Source organism: Tursiops truncatus, chromosome 2, assembly GCF_011762595.2.
Source record: "Tursiops truncatus isolate mTurTru1 chromosome 2, mTurTru1.mat.Y, whole genome shotgun sequence".
Classification (NCBI taxonomy): Eukaryota; Metazoa; Chordata; class Mammalia; order Artiodactyla; family Delphinidae; genus Tursiops; species Tursiops truncatus.
Window position 1 is genome coordinate 27,043,915 of NC_047035.1, and position 26,674 is coordinate 27,070,588.

The following is a 26,674-nucleotide window of genomic DNA, read 5'->3' on the forward strand; positions in this document are numbered from 1 at the left end:
AGAATTTAGAATAATGATAGTGAAGATGATCCAGGACCTCGGAAAAAGAATGGAGGCAAAAATCGAGAAGATGCAAGAAATGTTTCACAAGGACCTAGAAGAATTAAAGAACAAACAAACAGAGATGAACAATACAATAACTGAAATGAAAAATACACAAGAAGAAATCAATAGCAGAATAACTGAGGCAGAGGAATGGATAAGTGACCTGGAAGACAGAATGGTGGAATTCACTGCCATGGAACAGAATTAAAAAAGAAAGAATGAAAAGAGATGAAGACAGCCTAAGGACCTCTGGGACAACATTAAATGCACCAACATTCGCATTATAGGGGTCCCAGAAGGAGAAGAGAGAGAGAGAGGACCCGAGATAATATTTGAGAAGATTACAGTCAAAAACTTCCCTAAGGCTTCCCTGGTGGCGCAGTGGTTAAGAATCTGACTGCCAACGAAGAGGACTCGGGTTCGGCCCTGGTCCAGGAAGATCCCACATGCTGCGGAGCAACTGAGCCCATGCAACACAACTACTGAGCCTGTGCTCTAGAGCCCACGAGCCACAACTACTGAGCCCAAGTGCCACAACTACCGAAGCCCATGTGCCTAGAGCCTGTACTCCGCAACAAGAGAAGCCCTGCAATAAGAAGCCTGCGCACCACAACGAAGAGTAGCCCCCATTCGCCACAACTAGAGAAAGCCTGCACTCAGCAGTGAAGACCCAAAGCAGCCCCAAAATAAATAAGTAAATAAAAAAATTTTTTTTAAAAAAGAAAACTTTCCTAACATGGGAAAGGAAATAGCCACCCAAGTCCAGGAAGCAAGCACAGAGAGTCCCAGGCAGGATAAACCCAAGGAGAAATACGGGAGACACACAGTAATCAAACTGACAAAAGTTAAACACAGAAAAATTATTAAAAGCAACATGGGAAAAATGACTAATAACATACAAGGGAACTCCCACAAGGTTAACAGCTGATTTCTCAGCAGAAACTCTACAAATAGAAGGGAGTGGCACGATATATTTAAAGTGATGAAAGAGAAGAACCTACAACCAAGATTACTCTACCCAGCAAGGATCTCATTCAGATTCGATGGAGAAATCAAAAGCTTTACAGACAAGCAAAAGCTAAGAGAATTCAGCACCACCAAACCAGCTCTACAACAAATGCTAAAGGAACTTCTCTAAAGTGGGAAACAAAAGAGAAGAAAAGGACCTACAAAAACAAACCCAAAACAATTAAGAAAATGGTAATAGGAACACACATATTGATAATTACCTTAAATGTGAATGGATTAAATGCTCCAGCCAAAAGACACAGATTCACTGAATGGATACAAAAACAAGACCCATATATATGCTGTCTACAAGAGACCCATTGCAGACCTAGGGACACATACATGCTGCAAATGAGAGGATGGAAAAAGATATTCCATGCAAATGGAAATCAAAAGAAAGCTGGAGAAGCAATACTCATATCAGATAAAATAGACGTGAAAATAAAGAATGTTACAAGAGACAAGGACAGACACTACGCAATGATCAAGGGATCAATCCAAGAAGAAGATGTAACAATTATAAATATATATGCACCCAACATAGGAGCACCTCAATACATAAGGCAACTGCTAACAGCTATAAAAGAGGAAATCGACAGCAACACAATAATAGTGGGGGACATTAACACCTCACGTACACCAATGGACAGATCATCCAGACAGAAAATTAATAAGGAAACACAAGCTTTAAATGACACAATAGACCAGATAGATTTAACTGATATTTACGGGACATTCCATCCAAAAACAGCAGATTACACTTTCCCCTCAAGTGCACACGGACATTCTCCAGGAGAGATCACATCTTGGGTCACAAATCAAGCCTCATTAAATTTAAGAAAATTGAAATCATATCAAGCATCTTGTCCAACCACAACACTATGAGATTAGAAACAAATTCCAGGGAAAAAAACATAAAAAACACAAACAAAGGGAGGCTAAACAATACATTGCTAAATAACCAAGAGATCACTGAAGAAATCAAAAAGGAAATCAAAAAATACCTAGAGACAAATGACAACAAAAACACGACCATCCAAAACCTATGGGATGCAGCAAAAGCAGTTCTAAGAGGGAAGTTTATAGCAATACAATTCTACCTTAAGGAACAAGACAAATCTCAATCTAACGTTACACCTAAAGGAACTAAAAAAAGAACAAACAAAACCCAAAGGTAGTAGAAGGAAAGAAATCATAAAGATCAGAGCAGAAGTAAATGAAATAGAAACAAAGAAAACAATAGCAAAGACCAATAAAACTAAAAGCTGGTTCTTTGAGATGATAAACAAGATGGATAAACCTTTAGCCAGACTCAGCAAGGAAAAGAGGGAAATTATACTCCAATAAAGATGTTAAAAAAATAAAAGAAAAGAAAAAGAGGGCGAGGACTCAAATCAATAAAATTAGAAATGAAAAAGGAGAAGTTACAACAGACACCGCAGAAACACAAAGCATCATAAGAGACTACTACAAGCAACTCTGTGCCAATAAAATGGACAACCTGGAATAAATGGACAAATTCTTAGAAAGGTATAACCTTCCAAAACTGAACCAGGAAGAAACAGAAAATATGAACAGGCCAATCACAAGTAATGAAATTGAAACTGTGATTAAAAATCTTCCAACAAACAAAAGTCCAGAACCAGATGGCTTCACAGGTGAATTCAATCAAACATTTAGAGAAGCGATAACACCCATCCTTCGCAAACTCTTCCAAAGAATGGCAGAGGAAACTCACTCCCAAACTCATTCTACGAAGCTACCATTACCCAGATACCAAAACCAGACAAAGGCACTACAAAAAAAGAAAACTGCAGACTAATATCATTGACGAATATAGATGCAAAAATCCTCAACAAAATACCAGCAAACAGAATCCAACAACACATTAAAAGGATCATACACCAGATCAAGAGGGATTTATCCCAGGGATGCAAGGATTCTTCAATATATGCAAATCAATCAACGTGATACACCATATTAACAAACTGAAGAATAAAAACCATATGATCATCTCAATAGATGCAGAAAAAGCTTTTGACAAAATTCAACACCCATTTATGATCAAAACTCTCCAGAAAGTGGGCAAAGAGGGAACCTACCTCAACATAATAAAGGCCATATACGACAAACCCACAGCAGACATCATTCTCAATGGTGAAAAACTGAAAGCATTTCCTCTAAGATCAGCAACAAGACAAGGATGGCCACTCTCGCCACTCTTATTCGACATAGTTTTGGAAGCCCTAGCCATGGGAGTCAGAGAAGAAAAAGAAATAAAAGGAATACAAATTGGAAAAGAAGAAGTAAAACTGTCACTGTTTGCAGATGACATGACACTATACATAGAGAAACCTAAGATGTCACCAGAAAACTACTAGAGCTAATCAATGAATTTGGTAAAGTTGTACGATACAAAATTAATGCACAGAAATCTCTTGCATTCCTATACACTAACAACAAAAAGATCAGAAAGAGAAATTATGGAAATGATCCCATTCACCATTGCAACAAAAAGAATAAAATACATAGGCATAACCCTACTTAATGAAGTAAAAGACCTGTACTCAGAAAACTATAAGACACTGATGAAAGAAATCAAAGATGACACAAACAGATGGAGAGATCTACCATGTTCTTGGATTGGAAGAAGCAATATTGTGAAAATGACTCTACTACCCAAAGCAATCTACAGATTCAGTGCAATCCCTATCAAATTACCAATGGCATTTTTTTACAGAACTAGAACAAAAAATCTTAAATTTTGTACAGAGACAGAAAAGACCCTGAAGAGCCAAAGCAATCTTGAGGGAAAAAAACGGAGATGGAGGAATCAGATTCCCTGACTTCAGACTATACGACAAAGCTACAGTAATCAAGACAATATGCTACTGGCACAAAAACAGAAATATAGATCAATGAGACAAGATAGAAAGCCCAGAGATAAACCCACGCACCTATGGTCAACTAAGCTATGACAAAGGAGGCAAGGATATACAATGGAGAAAAGACAGTCTCTTCAATAAGTGGTGCTGGGAAAACTGGACAGCTACATGTAAAAGTATGAAATTAGGACACTCCCTAACACCAAACACAAAAATAAACTCAACATGGATTAAAGATCTAAATGTAAGACCGGACACTATGAAACTCTTAGGGGAAAACACAGGAAGAACACTCTTTGACATAAATCACAGCAAGATCTTTTTTGACCCACATCCTAGAGTAATGAAAATAAAAACAAAAATAAAGAAATGGGACCTAATGAAACTTAAAAGCTTTTGCACAGCAAAGGAAACTATAAACAAGATGAAAAGAAAACCCTCAGAAAGGGAGAAAATATTCCTGTCACCAGGCTGCCTCTGCTTCTCTGTCCACCTACATTTCTCCAGATAACATAATAAAACATAACAAAACCAGCTTTGAACAGATGAAGAGAAAATGGAAAATGGCATTTATTTATACCTGATTTGCAACAATGGTTAACATTTCACTGCTGGAGAATTTTTTTAAAAAGACAGGCTCACAGCACATAAAGACACAGCGCCAGTGCCAAAACAGAGGCTCATCGTTTTAGTTAGGAGTATTAGGCTATTAAGGTAGAGGGTGTCGCCACCGGGCCAGTTGGCTTCTCTGGGCTAATAATCAGAGACTATGCTACTAAATCTCAATATTAAAAAAACAAACACCCCAATCAAAAATGGGCAGAAGACCTTAACAGACATTTCTCCAAGGAAGACATACAGATGGCCAAGAAGCACATGAAAAGCTGCTCAATGTAACTAATTATTAGAGAAATGCAAATCAAAACTACAATGAGGTATCACCTCACACCAGTTAGAATGGGCATCATCAGAAAATCTACAAAAAAGAAATGCTGGAGAGGGTGTAGAGAAAAGGGAACCCTCCTGCACTGTTGGTGGGAATGTAAATTGATACAGCCACTATGGAGAACAGTATGGAGGTTTCTTAAAAAACTAAAAATAGAATTACCGTATGACCCAGCAATCCCACGACTGGGCATATACCCAGAGAAAACCATACTTCAGAAAGACACATGCATCTCAATGTTCATTGCAGCATTATTTACAAAAGCCAGGTCATGGAAGCAACCTAAATGTCCATCAGCAGACGAATGGATAAAGAAGATGTGGTACATATATACAATGGAATATTACCCAGCCATAAAAAGGAACAAAACTGGGTCATTTGTAGATAAGTGGATGGACCTAGAGACTGTCATACAGAGTGAAGTAAGTCAGAAAGAGAAAAACAAATATCGAATATTAACGCAGATATGTGGAATCTAGAAAAATGGTACAGATGAACCAGTTTGCAAGGCAGAAATAGAGACACAGATGTAGAGAAGAATCGTATGGACACGAAGCGGGAGAGCGGGTGTGGGGGGATAAATTAAGTCTCTCTGGAAATACAGGGATCATATGTATTATCGGCCACAGCACTAAGTGCCCCTCACATGACATATGCCTGGGAAATGGCAGCTTACTATCACCTTTAGCATCCTCTTGGATAATGCATCTCAGTGGATTATGAAAAGTAGTTCTTTTCAGTAATACATTATACATTTGAATAATAAAGTTTTGCTAGACTTTATGTTACCAAGTTCAGCTGCCAGATGCCAGGCATGTTTACACAGATCTTCTACCTTTCATAGTGCACTTTTTGAGCAGCAGATAACGAATCCAGAGATTCACATATGCACTCACTTGCTGAAATCAACAGTACTCTTATGTACAAAATTTTCTAGCTGGGATGTCACAATAGGAACATTTATTATATAAAAACCATAGTGCCTCCCATAGAGTAGGAGCAAAATAAAATGTTTTAACTTTAAAAAAAGAAAAAAGTAACCGGGACTTCCCTGGTGGCACAGTGGTTAAGAATTAGCCTGCCAATGCAGGGGACGTGGGTTCTATGCCTGGTCCAGGAAGCTCCCACATGCTGTGGAGCAACTAAACCTGTGAACCACAACTACTGAGCCTGCTCTCTAGGGCCCGCGTCCCGCAACTACTTAAGCCAGTGCACCTAGAGCCCATGCCTTGCAAGGAGAGAAAAGCCCGAACGCAGCAACAAAGACCCAGCGCGGCCAAAAATAAAAATTAAATTAAAAAGAAAAGTAACCTATCTCTATTAAATAATGACAACCAGACCCTCTAAAATATTCTACTCTTACTTCTGTGGTTTTGTCTAGAAGACACTCAGTGCCTAGCCCAGAACTACCTCCATTCCACCCAGCTCTGTCTTCCTAGGACATACATTGCTAATGAATAATCAAACAATTTGGGGCTCACTTAGATATGGCCTCAGAGTCTTTTTTACACAGTCCTCCGGGCAGCTGTCACTAAACAATCAGAACTGACAGGGGAGACAAGTACTTTCAATCCTTGTTCTAGAGCAGCACTATCCAATAGAAATGGATGGAATCCATCATCCATTAACAATTGTGATGGAAATGTTCTATAATCTGCACTGCCCAATACAGTAGCCACTAGCCACAGGTGCCTATTATGCACTTGCAATGTGACTGTGACTGAGGAACTGGGTTTTAGACTTTAACTTAAATTTAAAAAGCCACATGAAGGTAGTGGCCACCTTAAAAGACAGCACAGCTCTAGAGCCTCAACCAGATCTGACTGAATCTTATGGGTACAGATTTATGCCTGGCTAAAGTTCAGTCTAAGCAAATTATCTCTAGATTAAATGAATTAAGAATGCCTCTGGTCCTTCCTTTCAGCTTCTCAGTTTTTTCTAGAATAGGCAGAAGAAGCCACTGAACTAAAATGGACCAGAGCATCAATTTTGGCCCTAGCAGCACCCTGTCTTTACTAGGAAAGACCAAAGGGCAGGGCTAATCTCCCAGCATTGGACAGATCTTAAGACACTCTACAAGCCAGTTAGAGTTCACACCTGGAGGTTTCTTCCTTAACAGGACAGAAGGATGATGACTATTCCTGTCACCAGGCTGCCTCTGCTTCTCTGTCCACCTACATTTCTCCAGATAACATAATAAAACAAGCTTTGAACAGATGAAGAGAAAATGGAAAATGGCATTTATGTATACCTGATTTGCAACAATGGTTAACATTTCACCGCTGGAGAATTTTTTTAAAAAGACAGGCTCACAGCACATAAAGACACAGCGCCAGGTCCAAAACAGAGGCTCATCGTTTTAGTTAGGAGTATTAGGCTATTAAGGTAGAGGGTGTCGCCACTGGGCCAGTTGGCTTCTCTGGGCTAATAATCAGACTATGCTACTAAATCTAGGCTGGGCAACTCATGAATTTATGCCTTGGTCACAAAGGGGTCTGGAAGATGGGATACTTAACTAAAACTCATTTTAATTATTGAGTTGAAGAACATGCCTTACTGATAATGGATATCAACATCTTTACGTTGCCTGTAAGAATTTTATAAGTCTATGTTTGGACCTCTAAAATGTTCTGCCATAATTAATTTTTTAGCAAATATGAAATCTCTTAGGTTCCACTACAATAACAGTAATAATAACAACAAAGTCATATTAGCACTAATGATGGCTAAATTTAATGAACACTTTGTTTTTGCCAGGCATTGTTCTAAGCAATTAACTCAATCTTCAAGACAGATCTGTTAGGTACAATTACTGCCCTCATTTATAGATGGGGAAACTGAGTTTAAGAGGTAAAAACCTTGCTCAAGAACAAATAATTGTGTCAGCCCCTAGTTTCAATTCCTGGCCTGCCTGATACAAAACCTCCCAATCTTGTAGTTTTAACCACTGTGTTACTCCCACTGCCTCATACCTTTGAACCTGAACTTACTATTCTGTCTGGGGACCAGCAGCACCTGCACTTACCTGTGAGCTTGTTAAAAATGCAGACTCAATCCAGCCTCAGCCCCAGTGAACAGAAATCTGCATTTGACAAGAGCCACAGGTAATTCTTATGCATCTTAAAGTATGAGAAGCACTTGCTACAGGGGATGGTAGGAAAGGAAAGGAAAGAACAGGAAAGAAAAACCTTTCAATGCTTCTCCTCCATAAAGCTCAGGGGATCTTCCAAAAACTAGCAGAACTGCCCAAACAGAGTGAGGAACAAGATATTAAAACAACCAACGGGAAGGAGTAGAGATAATAATTCTATCAAGAACTTTGAGGTTTTACTATTTCTCATTGCTATTTGGATGTTCAAACATTAATAATTGTTAAATATGCCAAGGATGCAAAAGTGGATAAAACAGTTTAGAACAAGCTTCTAAAATTTCAAGTCTACTCACTATGCTGCCATGAGAAATAGTGGTCATTAAAAATAAATCAAGACATTCTCTTTCTGACTTACTTCACTCTCTGTATGACAGACTCTAGGTCCATCCACCTCACTACAAATAACTCAATTTCGTTTCCTTTTATGGCTGAGTAATATTCCATTGTATATCTGTGCCACATCTTTGTCCATTCATTTGTCAGTGGGCATTTAGGTTGCTTCCACGTCCTGGCTACTGTAAATAGTGCTGCAATGAACATTGTGGTACAGGTCTCTTTTTGAATTATGGTTTTCTCAGGCTATGTGCCCAGTAGTGGAATTGCTGGGTCATATGGTACTTCTATTTTTAGTTTTTTAAGGAACATCCATACTGTTTTCCATAGTGGTCGTATCAATTTACATTCCCACCAACAGTGCAGGAGGGTTCCCTTTTCACCACACCCTTTCCAGCATTTATTGTTTGTAGATTTTTTGATAATGGCCATTGCTAACACGTATATATGGAATAAAAAAAAATGGTACTGAAGAACCTAGTTGCAAGGCAGGAATAAAGAGACAGACATAAAAAATGGACTTGAGGACACGGGGTGGGAGGGCGAAGCTGGGGCGAAGGGAGAGCGGCATGGACATACATACACTACCTAATGTAAAATAGCTGGCTGGTGGGAAGCAGCAGCATAGCACAGAGAGATCGGCTCGGTGCTTTGTGACCACCTAGAGGGGTGGGATAGGGATGGTGGGAGGGAGGCTCAACAGAGAGGGGACATGGGGACATGTGTATGCATGTGGCTGATTCGCTTTGTTGTGCAACAGAAACTAACAGTATTGTGAAGTATAGTCCAATAAAGATCTATTAAAAAAAATAATAAACCAAGACATTTAAGCCTCCTAACAACCAGCTTGTTAAATATTCTTCCACCCCTGCCTTTCTCTAGTTGTTTAGCTAAATGAATGAGGGTCTGTGGGAAAATCTAGCCACCAGCTTGTATCATGGCCTAAGCCTTAGGGGCTGCTGGGAGATGTTTCACCCCTTGCTCTCCTCCTCCTCTTTCTCTTCTGCTCCCTCTCTCCTGGAGCGGCTTCTCCAGAGGTACCACTCCCATTCCCTTCCTCATGTCCACTGCCACGGTGACCTCAGTGCATTTTTTTCTTTTAGTACCAAAACTGTTTATTTTAGAGCCAACCTTCCGAATAAGGCAGGTGAGCAAATATCTGAATGTGTGGGGTAGGGACACATTGCGCGCATTCCATCTAGACAGGTGTTTAAATTACAGCAGGAATAAATACAGGTGATGGATTGAAAGAGGGGGTAGAAGAAACACAGAGGGGGAGGCCAATTTCCGGTTGCTGGCCCGCCCAAGTGTTACTGCTTGTTACTGCTGTTTGCTAAAAGTAGCGCTGCTGCCAGTGCTATAATTAAAATATGATAGTATTGCCCTGATGGCTTCCCAGAATATACCCACCACCCACCCAGATACATAACCTTTTGGTGTCCAAAGAGGATCCAGGGTCAGGCCTAACTAAATCACTATTGCTCTACTGGCGCACGCTCTAGAAATGCTACGGTCCTGAATGCTCGGATGACGTCCAGAACTCAAAGATAATTCAATAAATATTTACTGTACTGCTGATCATGGGCAAAGCCTTGGGTAAAGTCCTAAGAGAATGGGTACTAAAATGTGGCCTTTGCCCCTAAGCCATGAAGGAATTGGTAATCTAGTGAGACAGACACCTAGACAAATAGCAATATTAAAGGCCTCCAGAATATGATAATTGCCATAATAAAAGTGTTAAGGAGGGCTTCCCTGGTGGTGCAGTGGTTGAGAGTCCGCCTGCCGATGCAGGGGACACAGGTTTGTGCCCTGGTTCGGGAAGATCCCACATGCCGCGGAGCGGCTGGGCCCGTGAGCCATGGCCGCTGAGCCTGCGCGTCCGGAGCCTGTGCTCCACAGCGGGAGAGGCCACAGCAGTGAGGGGCCCGCGTACCACAAAAAAAAAAAGAAAAAAAGAGAAAAAAGTGTTAAGGAAATTCAAAGAAGGCAATTGAACCGGGCCTAAAAGGATAGGTAGTAGACCTGGTATGGGGCTGGTGGAATGGTAGTGGTTCCTAGGGGAAAAGAAAAGGTGGAGTAAAAATGCAGAGCCAGATAAGCAGGAAGAATGTCTGAGAAACAGAAAGCACTCTAATTTGGCTAACATTCAGAGTAATGGAAGACAGGAACAGACCTTGCCACTCATTCTGCTCTCCATCTAGTAGACGGCAGTAAGCTATGTAGTGCTATGTCAGCATTGTGGTGGAAGCAGAGACATCTAGCTGAGAGTCACCACAGTCAGGTGAGAGATAATAAGGCTGGGACGCAGGACACACTCTTGATGGTCTCTCCTCATTTCCCCCGAGGCTGAAGAAGAGTGTTGGGCCTTCGAACTGGAGAACTGCGTTCGGAGTATGATGATAAAAGCTCTCAAGTTCATGTATTCATTCTTCATGTTTTCTTTCTGGATCAGCCCTCTTTTGTATTACATCTTCCCAAGCGGCTGGCAAGGCAAGGTGGCACTGCCTGCCATTTAAGAACGGAAGGCCAAAGAGTGGGCATCTTAGGACAGCTTTATTCTAGGGCCTCATGGGAAAATACACCTTTCCTTAGGTTTATCTTTCCATGCCTCTCTTCAACAGTAAAATGGTTTGAGGATCAAGACTGGTGGGTGGGCCTGGGGTCGGGGGGAAGTGCCCATGAGGCTGACTTGATGGCTTCAGTCTAGGCTGGAGGCCTGGCAGCAGAAGAAGACATTGGATCATCTAGCCCACGTCAACAAAGCTAGGAATTCCACTCAGGAGTTTGAGGCCAAAAATCTTATAGTAATTAAGAGAAGCTTGGTCCTGGAGGATCCTCTTTGGGCATCTTCTCCTGACCCTCAAGTTAGCGGCTATAGAATCTGGATTCCGGCCACCGTTCTCTCTCAATCAGTGTTTAACGACCACACGTGCAGTAACTTCTAGATCCACCATGGAACAACAAAACCAAACAAACTGACATTTAAGGATGGTGAGGTTTTAGTATATATCTGAAAAGACAACACGGGTTAATGAAAAAAATAAGATGCTGGTATCCACTGTGATACCGAGTCCTCCGCCAGAGCAACATTAACCAGCATCTACCTCTGTGTATGCGTGTGCTATCAGTCCCTCAAGGACAAGATACTCTCCACTCACAGCAGAACCCAGGATTCTGCATTTCTACGGTATGTCTACAAATGTAGTGGCAAAAACCCTTCTCTGACTGGGGCTTATGGATCTTCACATGACTTTTACCTTTCTTAACACAGTACCAAGGTGTATCATTGCTGCTTGGGAAAACACAAGCAGCACATATAGTTACAGCTATGCCAGGAGGGGCAGGAATTATTCCCAACCTGGAAATTGAAAAATGAGAGGCTTAATTGGTGTTTCATCATTAGCCCTAGGAAGGTCTTTCACACCACTTCAGCACAGCGGTATCCTGAAATCTTGTTGCTACCATCTTGTGCTTCACTTCCTAATGTTAGATTTATTTTTCACAAAAGAGCTCCCTCAGCTGTAAAGGATCCTTGCCATTACACTGCTTCAAGAACATAATGGTAGGGCTTCCCTGGCGGCACAGTGGTTGAGAGTCCGCCTGCTGATGCAGGGGACACGGGTTTGTGCCCCGGTCCGGGAGGATCCCACATGCCGCGGAGCGGCTGTGCCCGTGAGCCATGGCCGCTGAGCCTGCGCGTCTGGAGCCTGTGCTCCGCAACGGGAGAGGCCACAACAGTGAGAGGCCCGCGAACCACAAAAAAGAAAGAAAGAAAAAAAAAAGAACATAATGGTAGAGTTGAAAAGCTTCATGCCATGTTTTGCACTGTATTATAATACAGGTTTATTCGCCTACCTTGCCCCACAAATAACATGCTCCTTTAGGACAGGGACTGTATCTTATTCCATTGTACCCCTAGAGTTTACCCAGTAGGCACAAAAGCATTTATATAAATGAAGTGGGTCTCATCTAGTCCCAAAGACACACACACACACACACACACACACACACACACACACACACACACACACCCCTCAATCTCCAGCTAGTAGCTAGTTTCACCAGTGAGTAGAGAAGTGATTCATGTCACTGGAAGGTTAGCAAGGAAATTAAAGGTTCCAAATTACCTCTTTTTACAAATACCACAAGGGAAGGACTGCTTTGGAATAAGGGGAAATGAAATAATCAGTGACTAGACTGAGGGATAAGTGTTGTTCTTGCTATATCGCCCTGCATAATTTGAGAGATGATTTCTGCCTGGTCTTGAAGTTTGGGGCAAAGTTCTCAAATGAGTGAAATAATAGCTTAGACGTACAGATTTTGTTCCTTGTCTACACAATGAATATACTACATCTGTTTCTTCTTGGCACTGAAACTGCAAAGGGCTAACACCCTTTTTGAGATTCGCTTAGGGAACCTCAGGTTCACTAAGGCAGTTTGCAAATTTCATGTATCTTATTTATCAAAATGGAGATGGAAATTCAACATTAAAGACTTGGTAACTGCTTAACACGTGAGCAAATCAGTGGCATGGCATTCCCAGTGCAGCTAACAATCTTGGCGTAGCTCACTCTCCTCATTATAGCATGGTCCATAAAATCTTAAATAAATCTTGTCTGATGAGGTCTAGAGATGGGGTTTCACAAGATTATTTCATTAATCCAACAAATATTTATCAGACACTCTGTGGCATTCTTTTGAGAATTGAGAACAATTTTTTTAAATTACAAAAATCCTTGCCTTCATGGAGATTATGGCCTAGAAGGGGGTGTCACTGAAATATACAAAGAAGGTGTTAAGCAAACATAATCACAAATTTGGAGTGATCATTTTTGGTGAAATTACTGATATTAATGATCACATGCTACCTAAAAGTTTTCAGAAGTTTTTAACTTGGAGACCATGGGCCCATAGGGCATCAAGAGGGAGTCAAGTTGGAGGGGGAGGGAGTGTCTATGAACCCTCTGAAATTAATGCACATCTCTAAGTGTGGGTGCATATTTTTTTCAGGAGAAAAATTAAAGCCTCCATTCAATTCTCAAAGGGAATCTCTGACTCCAAAAAAGGTTAAAAATAACTTCATATCACTGATGTGGAGATAAATTTTTCTAAATCTGTATTCATACTGTACTCAGAACTACACCAATATCATCTTGAGAACAACGTTCTCTGTGTCATTCATATATGAAGGCTCATCAGAATATGATGGGATCAGCTGAGCCTGTCGTGGAACTTTCATTCCTGTGACCACAGGGCCCTGACTGATTTGGAATAGGGAAATGCAGTGGCTAGTCCTGCCTGACTTGTTTTTACCATGTGTTGCTGGAACAAGAGGCAATCCTTGAATAAAAAACACCAGTGGACCAAGACCTGTTTCACTCAAGAAAAAAGAAAATGAAAACCCAAAGTGCCAGATCTGTACTTATTACACGATTTTCATCACTGGATAAATATTAGAGAATATATTCAATCAAGAACATGAAAAGAATCATCCTTAAACAGCTACTTTTTAACCATTCTTCCAAGGGCACTTCCTGAGCAGGTATTAAATCAACAGTCACAACAACCAACATGTTTTAAGGCAGCTTCAACTCCTTTATAAATTCTTGGATACTGATAAAGTGAACCTCAAGAAATTTACACTCCAATCACCGGGAGATAAGAGTTATAACATTAATCACATTTTTAAAGGGGTTAGGAAAAGCAAGGAATGTCTGTAGTTCTGCTACATTAGCAGTAAGTTCTCTTGTCGTACCTTCCCGCTCTCTTGAACGTTGTCATTTACATAATATACATACACATAGAGACACTTGGTGTTCCAAAACCTACAAAGAGCGCCAGATCAAGAATTGCCAAAGATATTCTTGGAAAACCTTACAAGATGGCCACATTCCTTTCGAGCGCTTCCAATTTATACATTCAGTTTTTGAGTCGATAGGGGCTGCCACCACCACGATAAATAGATCCATTCCCACTGCAACCCTGGGGATTAAGAAGGCTGCACAGTGTTGAAGTTGACTTCACTACAAAATAATCTGCTGGCTTGGCTACGACTCTACAGCAGTGTTAAGCTCCATCACTGTAGTCTGATGAGAGGTGAGAGTCCTGTTTCAAACAGGAAGAGACAGACAAACACTGATGGAAAGAGTGTGAAGTCAAAGAGACTTGGGTTTGAGTCCTGGTGCAGTTACTTGCCATTTATGTGACCTTAGCAGAGTCACTTATCCTTTCAGCTATTTTCTTCACCTGTAAAAAAAATTAAGTATCTACTTCATAAGGTTAAAGAGATAATGCATATAAAGTATTTAGCACAGTGCCCAGTACAAAGCAGACATTCAACTAATGTCAACTGCTTTATTATGAAGGGCAGGTGCAGCACTGTCAGCAAAAAAAATGGAAGAGGAATAGTTTTTAAAAAGAACATAAAAACCAACATAACACAGAAGAGAAATTCTTTTCAATTCAGCAAGCATGTGATAAGTGCCTACCAAGGGCAAGGTTGCTGTGCTGGGTGATGGGTTAGAAAGAACAGCCATCACATAGTTTATAACTCAACAGGAAAGAAGAGACATAAAATAACAATAACAGATTTATTATAGAGAGTGACTAATGAAGGGCCAAAGGGACACAGACAATGGAAAGATGACTTCTGGCTAGGGCAGCAGGGGGTTCTTCTTTCACTTATTTATTTTAAAAAATGTGTGTTGAATACACACTATATACCACGCTGGAAAAAACTGGTGAAAAAATGGACATGGTCACCTCCCCATCTTTTTTTTAGCAGTACGCGGGCCTCTCACGGTTGTGGCCTCTCCCATTGCGGAGCACAGGCTCCGGACGCGCAGGCTCAGCGGCCATGACTCACGGGCCCAGCTGCTCCGCGGCATGTGGGATCTTCCCAGACCGGGGCATGAACCCGTGTCCCCTGCATCGGCAGGCGGACTCTCAACCACTGCGCCACCAAGGAAGCCCCTCACCTCCCCATCTTTAATCAAGTACCTTACAGTCCCGTAGAATCAGCACATTTACTGAGTACTACCTGTGAGTCAGGTTCTGAGGCAGCAAAGGACATTGCCTCCAAAGAGCTCACTGTCCACTAAAGGAGATAGCTGTATGGCAAGTAAAACGTCATGTGTACAAGTGAAGTGGCACCTTTGTTGAACCTGGACAAATGCAAACAGTTAGATATGGTGACTGGGGAACGTTTCCCATGAGAAGATAGCTCAAACTAAGCATGGAGACTGAGAGAAATTCTGGGTGAGCGGCACAAAAACATATGTGATGGGAAGGAGAGAGGCTGGAGCCAGATTCCACACAAAAATTCCAGATTCCAGCTATATTCAATAGCTGGGGCTTCACCTTGAAGATAACAGGAAGCCCCTTTGAGATTCCTGAGCAGAGGAGTATCATTATCAGACTTGTGATTTAGAAAGATTCCTTTAGGGCAAAGACTAGGGTGAACAGAGGAGAATGGCCAGGAGACCACTTAGGAGGTAATTGTAGATGTCCAGTCAAGAGATAATTAAGTCCTTAAGCAGGACAGTAGATGTGAAAGTGAAACAGAGAAGATATATATCAGAGACATTATACAGTCAGAATCAATAAGAACTGGCAACTGCCTGGACGTAGGGAGAATGAAGAAGCAAAGAGAGATGATGAGAAATCCAAGGCTCCACACCTAACTCCCTAGGAGAACTGCAGTGTCACTAATACAAAGGGGAAAAGGGAAGAAGAACAAATAGGTTTTAGATATGTTGAATATTTTTTGAATGTTTTCAAAGCATGTTTAAAATATGTTGAATATTTTGGATCCTTGTAATACAGTCAGGTGGAAATGTCTAGCAGGCAGTTGGAAATTTGGACATGACACTCAGCAAACAGGTTCAAACTAAAGATGCATATTTGGGAGAAATCTGCAGAACAGCACTAGATGAAGCTATGGGAAGAGAAAGTTTACCCAAGGGGAGACTACAGAGAGGAAAGAAGTTCGGTTGAGCTCTGGAATTCAGAGGCATGTTGGAAGATACCTATGAAGAGCAGCGAGAAGCAGATGCCCAGGCATCAACCCCCTTCTTTAATCAGAGAGACTCTGCTGGTGTCAGTTTCTATATTTCAGGTCTTTATACCAGTGGCTTTTTAAAAATGTTGAAACTGGTATCTAGTTTTTCAGGGGGTAGGTAGAGGATGAGCTCTCAGAGGACTTACTGAAGGCTGGAGAAGCTAAGGGAAGTTTTCACGTAGGAGGCAGTCAATAATAGTGTCATGTGCTAAAAAAGAGAGTAAGGATTAAAAATAGGTGACTGAAGTTGGCAATTCCAAGGTCATCAGTGACTTTGAGAGAGAGTTGGTCGATACAGTAAGAGAAAAGAAAGGTTATTTTAGAATAAGAGACCATCAGTAGGCCAAGGACCTAAGGAAAACCGGGGGTTTAAAGCCTCAAAAGACATAGAAGAGCTAGGGAATTAGATAGGATCAACTGGAGCTAGAACCTAGAGCAGGGAGGCACAGAGATGCAGGAGAATTCATCTTGATGCTAAAGTTACCCCACTTGACAGAGAAGAAAATCAAGGCACAGGGAAGTTAAATAACTTGTCCAAGGTCTCGATGACTCAAGAGCTTCTGCTTTTTCTATTTACCCTTTTCTGTTTCTAGACATGGGAAAAAGTAATGTATATAATACAAAGAAGTATAATTTTTCTACCCAGAAAAATACAGAACCAAAGAAGCTAGACTTGGGGAAAAAACTACAAAATCAGAACACAAATGTACAGTAGTTCAAATGTGTCCAGATACACTGAGGAGGCAGGAAGACAGTCTCCAGTGCCAAATGCCCAAGCCTGTGATAAACTGGGGGCCACTGGCTCCAATCCTAGAGAACTGTAACCGTTTCAAAAAACTGAGCTTCCTCTCTGCCAGTTTCAACTTCAAATTGATGTTTCTGAAACTGAGATTGACTCAGGTCCACTGTGGACCCTGACGAAATGAGCATGATCACAATGGTAACCGCTGAAGCAGAAGAAATGATACAAGAATTCCTTTGTATAGGAATGAGTGCGAGTGAATGAGTAAGCAGTGTAAGCAAACATTCTCTACCTCAACATATGCCCTCCTCTAGGACTAGGCAGAAAAGTATCAGGGTAAGGAGCAAAAGGGGAAAGAAATTGAACGGTTTTCTTTCCCACTCGCCCTCTAAATGAAAAATGTGAGAAGCAAAAAGCATCTCCTCCCTCCTATGTATCTGTCAGCACATTTCCAGGAGGCCTGGCCACATCCCGGGCACCGGCTGGCCTGGGAACAGAGCCTGACACAGCACATGCGCAAGCATCGGAGCCCTCGCCTGGGTGGTCTGCTGTTATTCCTTTGATTAAACTCCCAGGCTGGAAGAGCTGGCGCTGCTCCTAATGATAGCTGGGTCCTGCAATCTCACACTGGCCCGCACAGACAGGCCAGGGCTCCCTCTCCTCTCCCTCTCCTCACCGCAGAGCTGGGTTACTTCGCCACATTCTCCTGTTCGCTGACAGCAGTGACCACAAAGGGCTACTTCTGTGCGTGCAGAGGGCTACAGTTTTAAAGCACACCTCTCCCGGCACTGGATGAGGCAGAGATAGTGAGACCTCACACTCAAGCTCTACGCCAGCCCACCTCAGCTACCATAGCACTCTCCCCCAGAAGAGAAAGACGCTTCTAGAAAACCCTGCTTTCAGGGATGTATGATTTCCAAAGGATTCCAGTCCCCAGAGATAACCAGCTCCTCACGTGCCAAGGGAAAGAACTAAATTTGACCTGCTCTCTGCTCAGATTTGTTAGGTATTTGTTGAATAATCATATGTTAAGAACACGTGTCTCTCTATTTCCAGCATATGCAAACACTTCCAAAGTGGCCACGGTGGCCACTTCGTGTGGCAGGGAAATTTCAATATTCTCATATGTTCTAGCCTATAAATAAAGTTAAATCGTAGCAGAAAGAGTAAAAGTAATTGCAAGATAAATGAGGTTCTGTTTTTAGCTATACAAATTCATAAGAATCTAGCCTCTAATGGAAATTCAGGGAACTTCAAGCTTTATTATCAAATTTTGGGGTTGTCAGAGTACTTTGCTTCTTTTCTTCTGGCTAATTCACTGCTCCTCAGCATCTTCAACAGAGAGCAGGGAGGAAAAGGGGATGGCATTGCTTCACCCTGCAATCCATCCTCCTCCCAGCTACCTAAGTGATGCAGCTAAAAGGCAAGGCCCATTTGCCTCTGTGGCTCCTGGTCATCTATTAGATAAAGAGCGAGTTCCTTCACAGGGCATTCAAAGCTCTCCTTGAATCAGCCCTTGTCTTCTCCTCCAGCTTCCATCCCAGCTGCTCCCTATCCTCCATCACCACTAACCACCAGCTTTCTGTTTCCCCACATACACACATGCTAGCTTATTTTGGAGCCTGCCCTACCCTTCTTCTGCCACCCACCAGCCTACCCTTAAGATTCAGTGTAGGTGTAATCTCTTTCAAGAAGGCTGCTTTGGCCTTCCCACTCCCACCCACAGGCTGGGTTAGATGCCCTTTGGTGGTTTTGTTATTCCCTAGAAACACCTCTGCAGATGCCATGCTAGTACTATCATATGTTTATGTGGCTGTCACCCTTACCAGATTGTGAGTTATTTCACGCTGAGGTCTATGTCTTTTTTTTTTTAATTAATTTATTTATTTATGGTTGTGTTGGGTCTTCGTTTCTGTGTGACGGCTTTTTCTAGCTGTGGCAAGCGGGGGCCACTCTTCACCGCGGTACGCGGGCCTCTCACTGTCGCAGCCTCTCTTGTTGCGGAGCACAGGCTCCAGACGCGCAGGCTCAGTAACTGTGGCTCACGGGCCCAGTTGCTCCGCGGCATGTGGGATCTTCCCAGACCAGGGCTCGAACCCGTGTCCCCTGCATTGGCAGGCAGACTCTCAACCACTGTGCCACCAGGGAAGCCCCAGAGGTCTATGTCTTATATCATCCCTGTGGCTTAGTACCAAGGCCTGGAACACTCTCAAGAGCATAATAAAATGTTTTTGAATGAACAAATTGAAAGGATACATTTGAATAAAAAGTTCTATGGAGAATGCCACTAAAAGCTTTCATGAGCAAGTAGTTGAAATCATAGACAAAATAAAGTGATTTTTCAGAAATTCCCTCAAATTTCATTTTTTTTGGCCACACTGTGCGGCATGCGGGATCTTAGTTCCCCGCGACCAGGGATCAAACCCACACCCCCTGTGGTGGAAGCACAGAGTCCCAACTGCTGGGTCACCAGGGAAGTCCCAAATTTCAGGGTTTTTATACTCATCTTCCAAAATAGCACAAATAATTTAAAATCAGCATACCTTATTTAGTGGAAGGTCTCTTAACACCTTGCCCAGAAAAGCAATGTAAAGATATATCAGGGTTTATGGCATATAATGAAAGCAATACTCAGAAGAAAATCCATAGCTTTAAATACAATAAAAAACAAGACATGAGTGAAAATAAATGAAGTACCCAACTCAAGAAACTGGGAGGAAATAACAAAATAAAGCTAGAGAAAACAGAAGAAAGGAAGTTAGCAAAGATAAAACAAGAAGATAACCAATTAACAAACAATAAAACAACAGAATGAATAAATATATCCTATCAAAAAAAGGGAAGGGGGAAAGAAAATCTTCATTAACCCTATTGGATATGTGGAAAAAAAGAAAATGCAAAATAGGAATTGAAAATAAGGAAATAATCACAGGTAAGAGGAAATAAAAAACATTTAAAGTGACTACCGGACACAGAGTTATTTCTGGTGGAGCTGAGTTGAAGGTTTCACACTCCAAGCCCAGAGAGGAGAGCAGAGCTTTCAGCACGTTCTGTCTGGATGCCTGCCTCTCACCAGGACTACAGACACCTTACCACTTGCCTCAGTGAGTAAGGAACCAAGGCACTTTCTTTCAAACACAGCTAGGAGTAAAAGGAAATGGCCAGTAAACAGATGTCCCAGGGCCCTTATTAAGCCATTATAACATGTTATTATTTACCAGAAAAAGAACAATAGAAGAATTTCCCAAATTCCAAATTAAGGAACTACTTTCTCCAAGGGGAAATAACACAAATAACACATACTTGAGCTTTTCAGTAACAACATTCATTTCGGTAACACAGTATTTTATCCAAAAACTGATTTCAAATCAAATTAGAAACCATTTATTATTAAAAGCCTTTTACGGTTGAAATAGCCATCTTTTCTAAGTATCAGTATATGGCATTCAGACTTTACAGAAAGGTTTCTGCATACTATCCTCATGACCCTGTTGTATTTTCCTCATCAACAAATAGAGACCCTGAGGTTAATGGAAGTTGAGTGAATTGCCCACGATCACACAGCTAGTAAGTGGTAGAAGAAAGCAGGTCTTTATATGGCTAATCCAGCCCTTTTCCCACTACTGCACCCTGCTTATTACATACTACAGTCCCTCCCTCAGTATTGCACCAAGGATTAACCACCCTATTTATTACCAAGGCTCTAAAAGTTAAGACTGACATCTAATGGCGAGTTCAGATCTCTATGAAGAGAAGTCTGATGGAATTTTAATTCACTGGCACTGAAATTCTTCTTAGATGAGACAGACTGAAGGGGAATGACTTTCCAGTAAGGATACAATCACCTTGGATTCCCAAAGCATCAGGATCCCCTCATTTTGGCAAGCTTTGCTGTCTACCAAATGATAGGAGGTGAAAATAGGTAAACACTAACACTGGCTATGTTTTTTACTATAATTGCAAAGAAAATTTCTTAATGTCTTGGTGCTTCTAGCTGCTCGTTAAAAATTGGAACATATACTCTAGTCAGTGACCCACTGAGAAAAGTGTAGCAGATCATTGGCCCTCTCCCTTCCTCATAGCCACTTCACATTTCACACTTCCTTCCCATTCTACCATGGCCATGATATTCCGTTTCCTTTTCCCATCATTCTGTCACTAAAATCTAACTATTAACTCCCTTCAAGTCTCAACACTACCGTATAAGATTCTTCACTTCCTAATTCACATTAGACTTCCTCATCTACTCCCTTCAAACTATCAGGGATTTGAAAAAGAAAATTAATTACAACCTCACACTCTGGGATGAGGCTGAAGTAAAGCTAAGGCTTACTTTGAATTGTGGTCCAGAATTTTACACAGAAAAGTAGGGCACCACCAGGGAGCAGTATGTTGCCTACTTTTAACATGCACTTGAAGTAATCTACAGCTTCACTTTTTCCTAGACTCAATTATCACTAGAGAGTTGCCACCAGTTAAGGGACATGACACCACAAAGATATAGCAAAATATAACTGTGGAGTTAAATCAGAATAATTCCTTTGGAGGACTTTGATGCCGTTTGCATTAAGGAAAGGGAAAAAAACATGGCTTCTACTTCCAGTTAAATACCATGGGGATAATCATCAAGAAGGGCAAAAAGAATCCCAAAGTTCTTAAAAGGTTCATCCAACTTCACTGTGTTGTAAGCTTGTCAGTATATATACAACAAAGTCAAAATCCTGGTATCCATCAAGCTTGCCGGGTGACCTTGACTACATCACTCATTTCAGCCCCAGTTTCCCCCGTCTGTAAAATGTGAGGACGATATGTGTTGGATGAGGGTGTATTGAAATTCATTAATCAGTGCCCAGAAAAGATCCTGACATCATGAGATGAAAGGCATTAAAAAAAAAAAAAAAAAAAAAAAAAGTAAAAAAAAGTAAAAGGTAATGTTATGGCATTCTGGTAAAAAGATTTATAAGACTAGAACTCACTGGAAAATTTTACCAGAGAAATAAGTTATTTTTAAAGATCCCTTAAAAGTACATTTACAGCTGAACATTCAAGTCTATTTATCCATGAAGTAAGTACATCACAGCTAGCAGCACACTTAAGTTTGCAATACCTGTGACAGAAACCCTTTCTTTAAAGCTGAAGGAAGGCTTTTATTCTTTAGCTTGAAACCAACTAATATTCATTCAACAAGCAACAGCATATGGGCATTAGTAAAGACAGGGAAGGACAGAGTACCCTGTAGTTAACCCTATCCAGTGATCCAAAGAACTCTCTGGCACCCCGAACTATCCATACCTGCTGGGTGAGGACACTGACGTGAGTGGATGGAGAATACTGCCTTGCCGCCTGCTTCTCAGCTAGCCGCTGAAGTTCAGCCGTAACCGTACTTGGGTTGTACCGTCTGCTGTATGAGGAACCATCTTCTCCCTCCTTCTGTGTTTTGGCTACTCCTGAATGCTGCTTGTTTGGATGGCACGAACCTGCTAAAAAAGAAAAGTTTTCATCCACTTAGGAAAAAAGCCCTGAAAAACTTAGGATGATGACAGCAAAATCTCAGCCAACAGATACTTTACTGACTCCTAGGGATCTCTGACAACATAAGGAGCAGTAAACTATCCTCAGATGCTCACAAAAGTAAAACTAAATCCTTACCATACTCTAGAAACTCTTCCTACCACCAAATTGTTACCTGCATTTATTACTGTGTTTTTGCATACTATGAATCCTTCACAAAAGAAGAATTTTCATCATATGTAGTGGGGAATAACTGATCCTAGAATCAATGAATAAAAAATGTGTAGCCTTGAAACTCATTATAGGTCTTGTTTTCCTTGTTGTGTGACTGTACTTGTCAGTAGTTTACGGCACACACTGTCAAGCCATGCACAGTCCTCCTTACAGAGCTCAAAACGGAAAGAAGGACAAAAGCAAAACAGTATATTTGGAAAAACAGCAATAATCCTATATTATAAAATTTCAATTGATTTTCCTTTCAGACTTCAATTTTCTTCTTTCAACTATAATATCACAGAATTCCATTATTTCCGAGCACTGAAATTCTGGCACAATGAAATTACTTAATATAAAATCAAGGTTAATATTTTTTCTATGATAAAAGTCACACAACCCATTGAAAAAATATGAAAAACCCAGAAAACTGGAAACACTTTAATGTGTTTCCTTTCTGTCTTATTAATGCTTATATAACCACGATCATTCTGTATATACAATTTGGTGACACTACTTTTTAAAAAATCTATATTTTTTCATGTTTATTATGTTATTTGACACATACCAAATACTATTTACAATTGATGTAGAAGTTATAAAACATATTATAATGAACTGACTACCCAACTCAAGAGTCACATTATCAACCCATGTGTTCCTCCTCATCCTTAATCTTCCCTTATCATTCACCCCCTTCTTTTTTTTTAAATATAGTTTTATTCTTTGTTTCTGTGTGTGTTTGCATACTTAAAATACAGTTAATTTCGTTTGTTTTTGAGCTCTATAAAAATGGTATCTATTGTAGTAATTTCCTGGGACTTGCTTTTGTTACTCAATACCATACTTCTGAGATTTATCCTTTCTAAGTATAGCTGAAATTGATTAACTTTATCTGCTGCTTGGTATTCCATTTTGGAAATACATTACAACTTATTTTTCTATTCCCTCATTAATGGCTATTTTGGCTATTTCAAGCTTATCGCTATTATAAACAGTGCAGTTGTGAACACTCTTGCATACATGTCCTGGTGCACATGTGGAAGAACTTCTCTTGTGTATACAGCTAGGAGTTGAGTCACAGAGTATGTGAATTTTCAAATGCATGTGATAACAACAATTTTCAAATTTATGTGAACTTTCAAATTTATGTGATAAAAACAATTTTCAAATTTATGTGAATTTTCAAATTTATGTGATAAAAACAATTTTCAAATTTATGTGAATTTTCAAATGTATGTGAATTTTCAAATTTATGTGAATTTTCAAATGTATGTGATAACAACAATTTTCAAATGTATGTGAATTTTCAAATGTATGTGATACATTGCCACAAAATGTAAGCACTCCTGCTGACCCACGTCCCCTCCAACACTTAGTACTGTCAAGTATCCTAATTCTTCCCTCTTTTAAGAGGGTGTAAAATCTCACTGCATTCTTCATTTATATTCATCTGATTAATAATGATGTTGAGCACATGTTACCTCTTTTCTGATACCACTATTGGGTTGTCTTTTTCTTACTGAAGGAATCTTGCTTATGTTTTTACTTTTGTTTCCTACAATAAGGTGTTAAAGATGGTCTCCCTTATTCTATTCTAGAAGTTTAAAGTTTTGCACCTGAAATTGATTACATGGATAGTATGAGGCTGAGATCTAATTTCACTTTTCTTCCTGTATGGATAACCAATTATCCCAGCACCATTTATTGAGAAATGCATCCTTTCCCACTATCTGCAATGCCATCTGTCATATATCAAACTTTCATCTATCTGTATGATTGCTTCCAACTTTCTATTCTGCTCCACTGGTCACTTTGTACCTTTTCAGATACTATATTTTCTTAATGATCATATCTTTATATTCTTAATAAGATACTCCTCCACCCTTTTCTCTTCTTCAGTGAGTTCTCACTATCCTTGGTCTTTTGCCTATCCATTATCATTTTAGAATTGGCTTGTCAAGTACAACAACAAAACTTGAGATTTTGGTTGGAACCTGTATTGAATCCAGAGATCAATTTGATGAGAACTGAAACATTTATGATATTAAGTCTTCCTATCCATGCACATCCTATTTATTCATTTATTTAGGTTTTCTCTGTCTCTAAACGAAGTCTTATAAAATTTCCTTATAAAAGTCTTTCCTAAATTTATCCCTAGATAGCTTATCATTTTTATGCATGTTGTTCTCTTGGTGATGTGGTTGTACAACAATGTGAATGCACGTAATGCCACAAGTGTATCTGTAGCTTATTTTCAGTTTTCTATGTAGATAATGTATTATCTGCAAATAAATAAATTTTATTTCCTCCCTTTTGATCCTTATGCTTTTAATTTCTTTTTCTTGTTTTATTATACTGGCTCTTGACCTCCAGTAAAACACTGAGTAGAAGAAATGTCAGTGGGCATCCTCTTCTTGCTCTTAACCTTAGAAGGAATGCTTTCGACATTTCCCCATTTACACTGATATCTCTTGTGAGATTTTGGCAGACACCCATTTTCAATAAAGAGGGTTTCCTTCTCTTCCTAGTATGCTGAGAGTTATTATCATGAACGAGTACAGAATTTTACCAAATTCTTTTTCTGCATCTACTAAGAGGATAAATACAGTTTTTCTCCTTCAATCTGCTGATGTGACAAACGACATTTATAGATTTTCTGTTAACCCCCTTCTGTATTCCTTGGATAAACTTGTTCATGGGATCTAATCTCTCTCATATATTGCTAGATGTGGCTGGCTCATATTTTGATTAGAATTTTTGCATTGGTGTTCATAAATGAAGCTGATCTATAATTTCCCTCTCTAATACTGTCCTTAATTGGTTTTGTTATCAAGATTAAACTAGCCACACAGAGTTATTACTGTTGTCTCTTTTTCCATGCTCTAGAAGAGTTTAAGATTGGAATTATCCTTCCCTTGAAAGATTGTCAAAACTTATCTATAAAACCATCTGGGCCTCAAGTTTTCTTTGTGAGATTTTTTTAACTACTGTATAACTTATTTTAATAGTTATAGGACCATTCAGGCTTTCTTCATCTTTTTTTTTTAATAAATTTTTTCTTTTCTTAAAAAAAATTTTATTTATTTATTATTTATTTGGCTGAGCCAGGTCTTAGTCGGGGCATGCGGGATCTTCGTTGCTGTGTGCAGGATCTTTTTAGTTGCAGCATGCAGGATCTTAGTTGCGGCATGCATGAGGGATCTAGTTCCCTGACCAGGGATCGAACCCGGACCCCCTGCATTGGGAACGCAGAGTCTTAACCACTGGACCACCAGGGAAGTCCCTCTTCATCTTCTTGAACCAATTTTACTTACTTTTGTAGGCATTATCCACTTTGCATAGGTTTTCAATTTTACTGGAATAAAGTGGTTAACAGTATTCTAATATTTTTGTCACCTATGCTAAATTTGTATTTTCTGTCTGCTTTTCATTCCTTACATTATTTATCCATATCTTCTCTCTTTTCCTGATCGGTCTCACCAGAGGTTTGTCCACCTTCTTAGGCTCTTCAAAGAAATTTTGGCTCCGATATTTTCTCTACGGTACCTTATTTTTGAATTCTGTAATTTTTACTCTTGTCTTTGATTTTTATCTTTACTCTTATCTCTCTTTCTCCTTTATTTAGATTTGTAATATTGCTGTTTTTATAACATCTGAAATAGATATTTAGCACATTAATTTTTAGCCTTTCTTCTTTTCAAATGTAAGTATTTAAGGCAGTAAATTTCCCTCCAAATACTGTTTTTCATTGCTCTCCACACATCTGAACATGAAGTTT

The 26,674-nt window shown here is 40.1% G+C and overlaps 1 protein-coding gene across 15 annotated transcripts in view; it reads right to left on the bottom strand.

Moving 5' to 3' along the window:
- Window positions 1-26,674, bottom strand: part of TTLL5 (tubulin tyrosine ligase like 5) — a 305,050-nt gene that overhangs the window by 149,591 nt on the left and 128,785 nt on the right. For 12 of the 15 annotated variants that reach the window (XM_019920700.3, XM_019920740.3, XM_019920722.3 and 9 more), the window contains one exon: window positions 22,462-22,649. In XM_019920700.3, the coding sequence (XP_019776259.2) occupies window positions 22,462-22,649 (188 nt within the window). The remainder of the gene's footprint in view (window positions 1-22,461; window positions 22,650-26,674) is intronic. The other 3 variants (XM_073800210.1, XM_019920731.3, XM_019920718.3) reach the window with 1 other exon arrangement.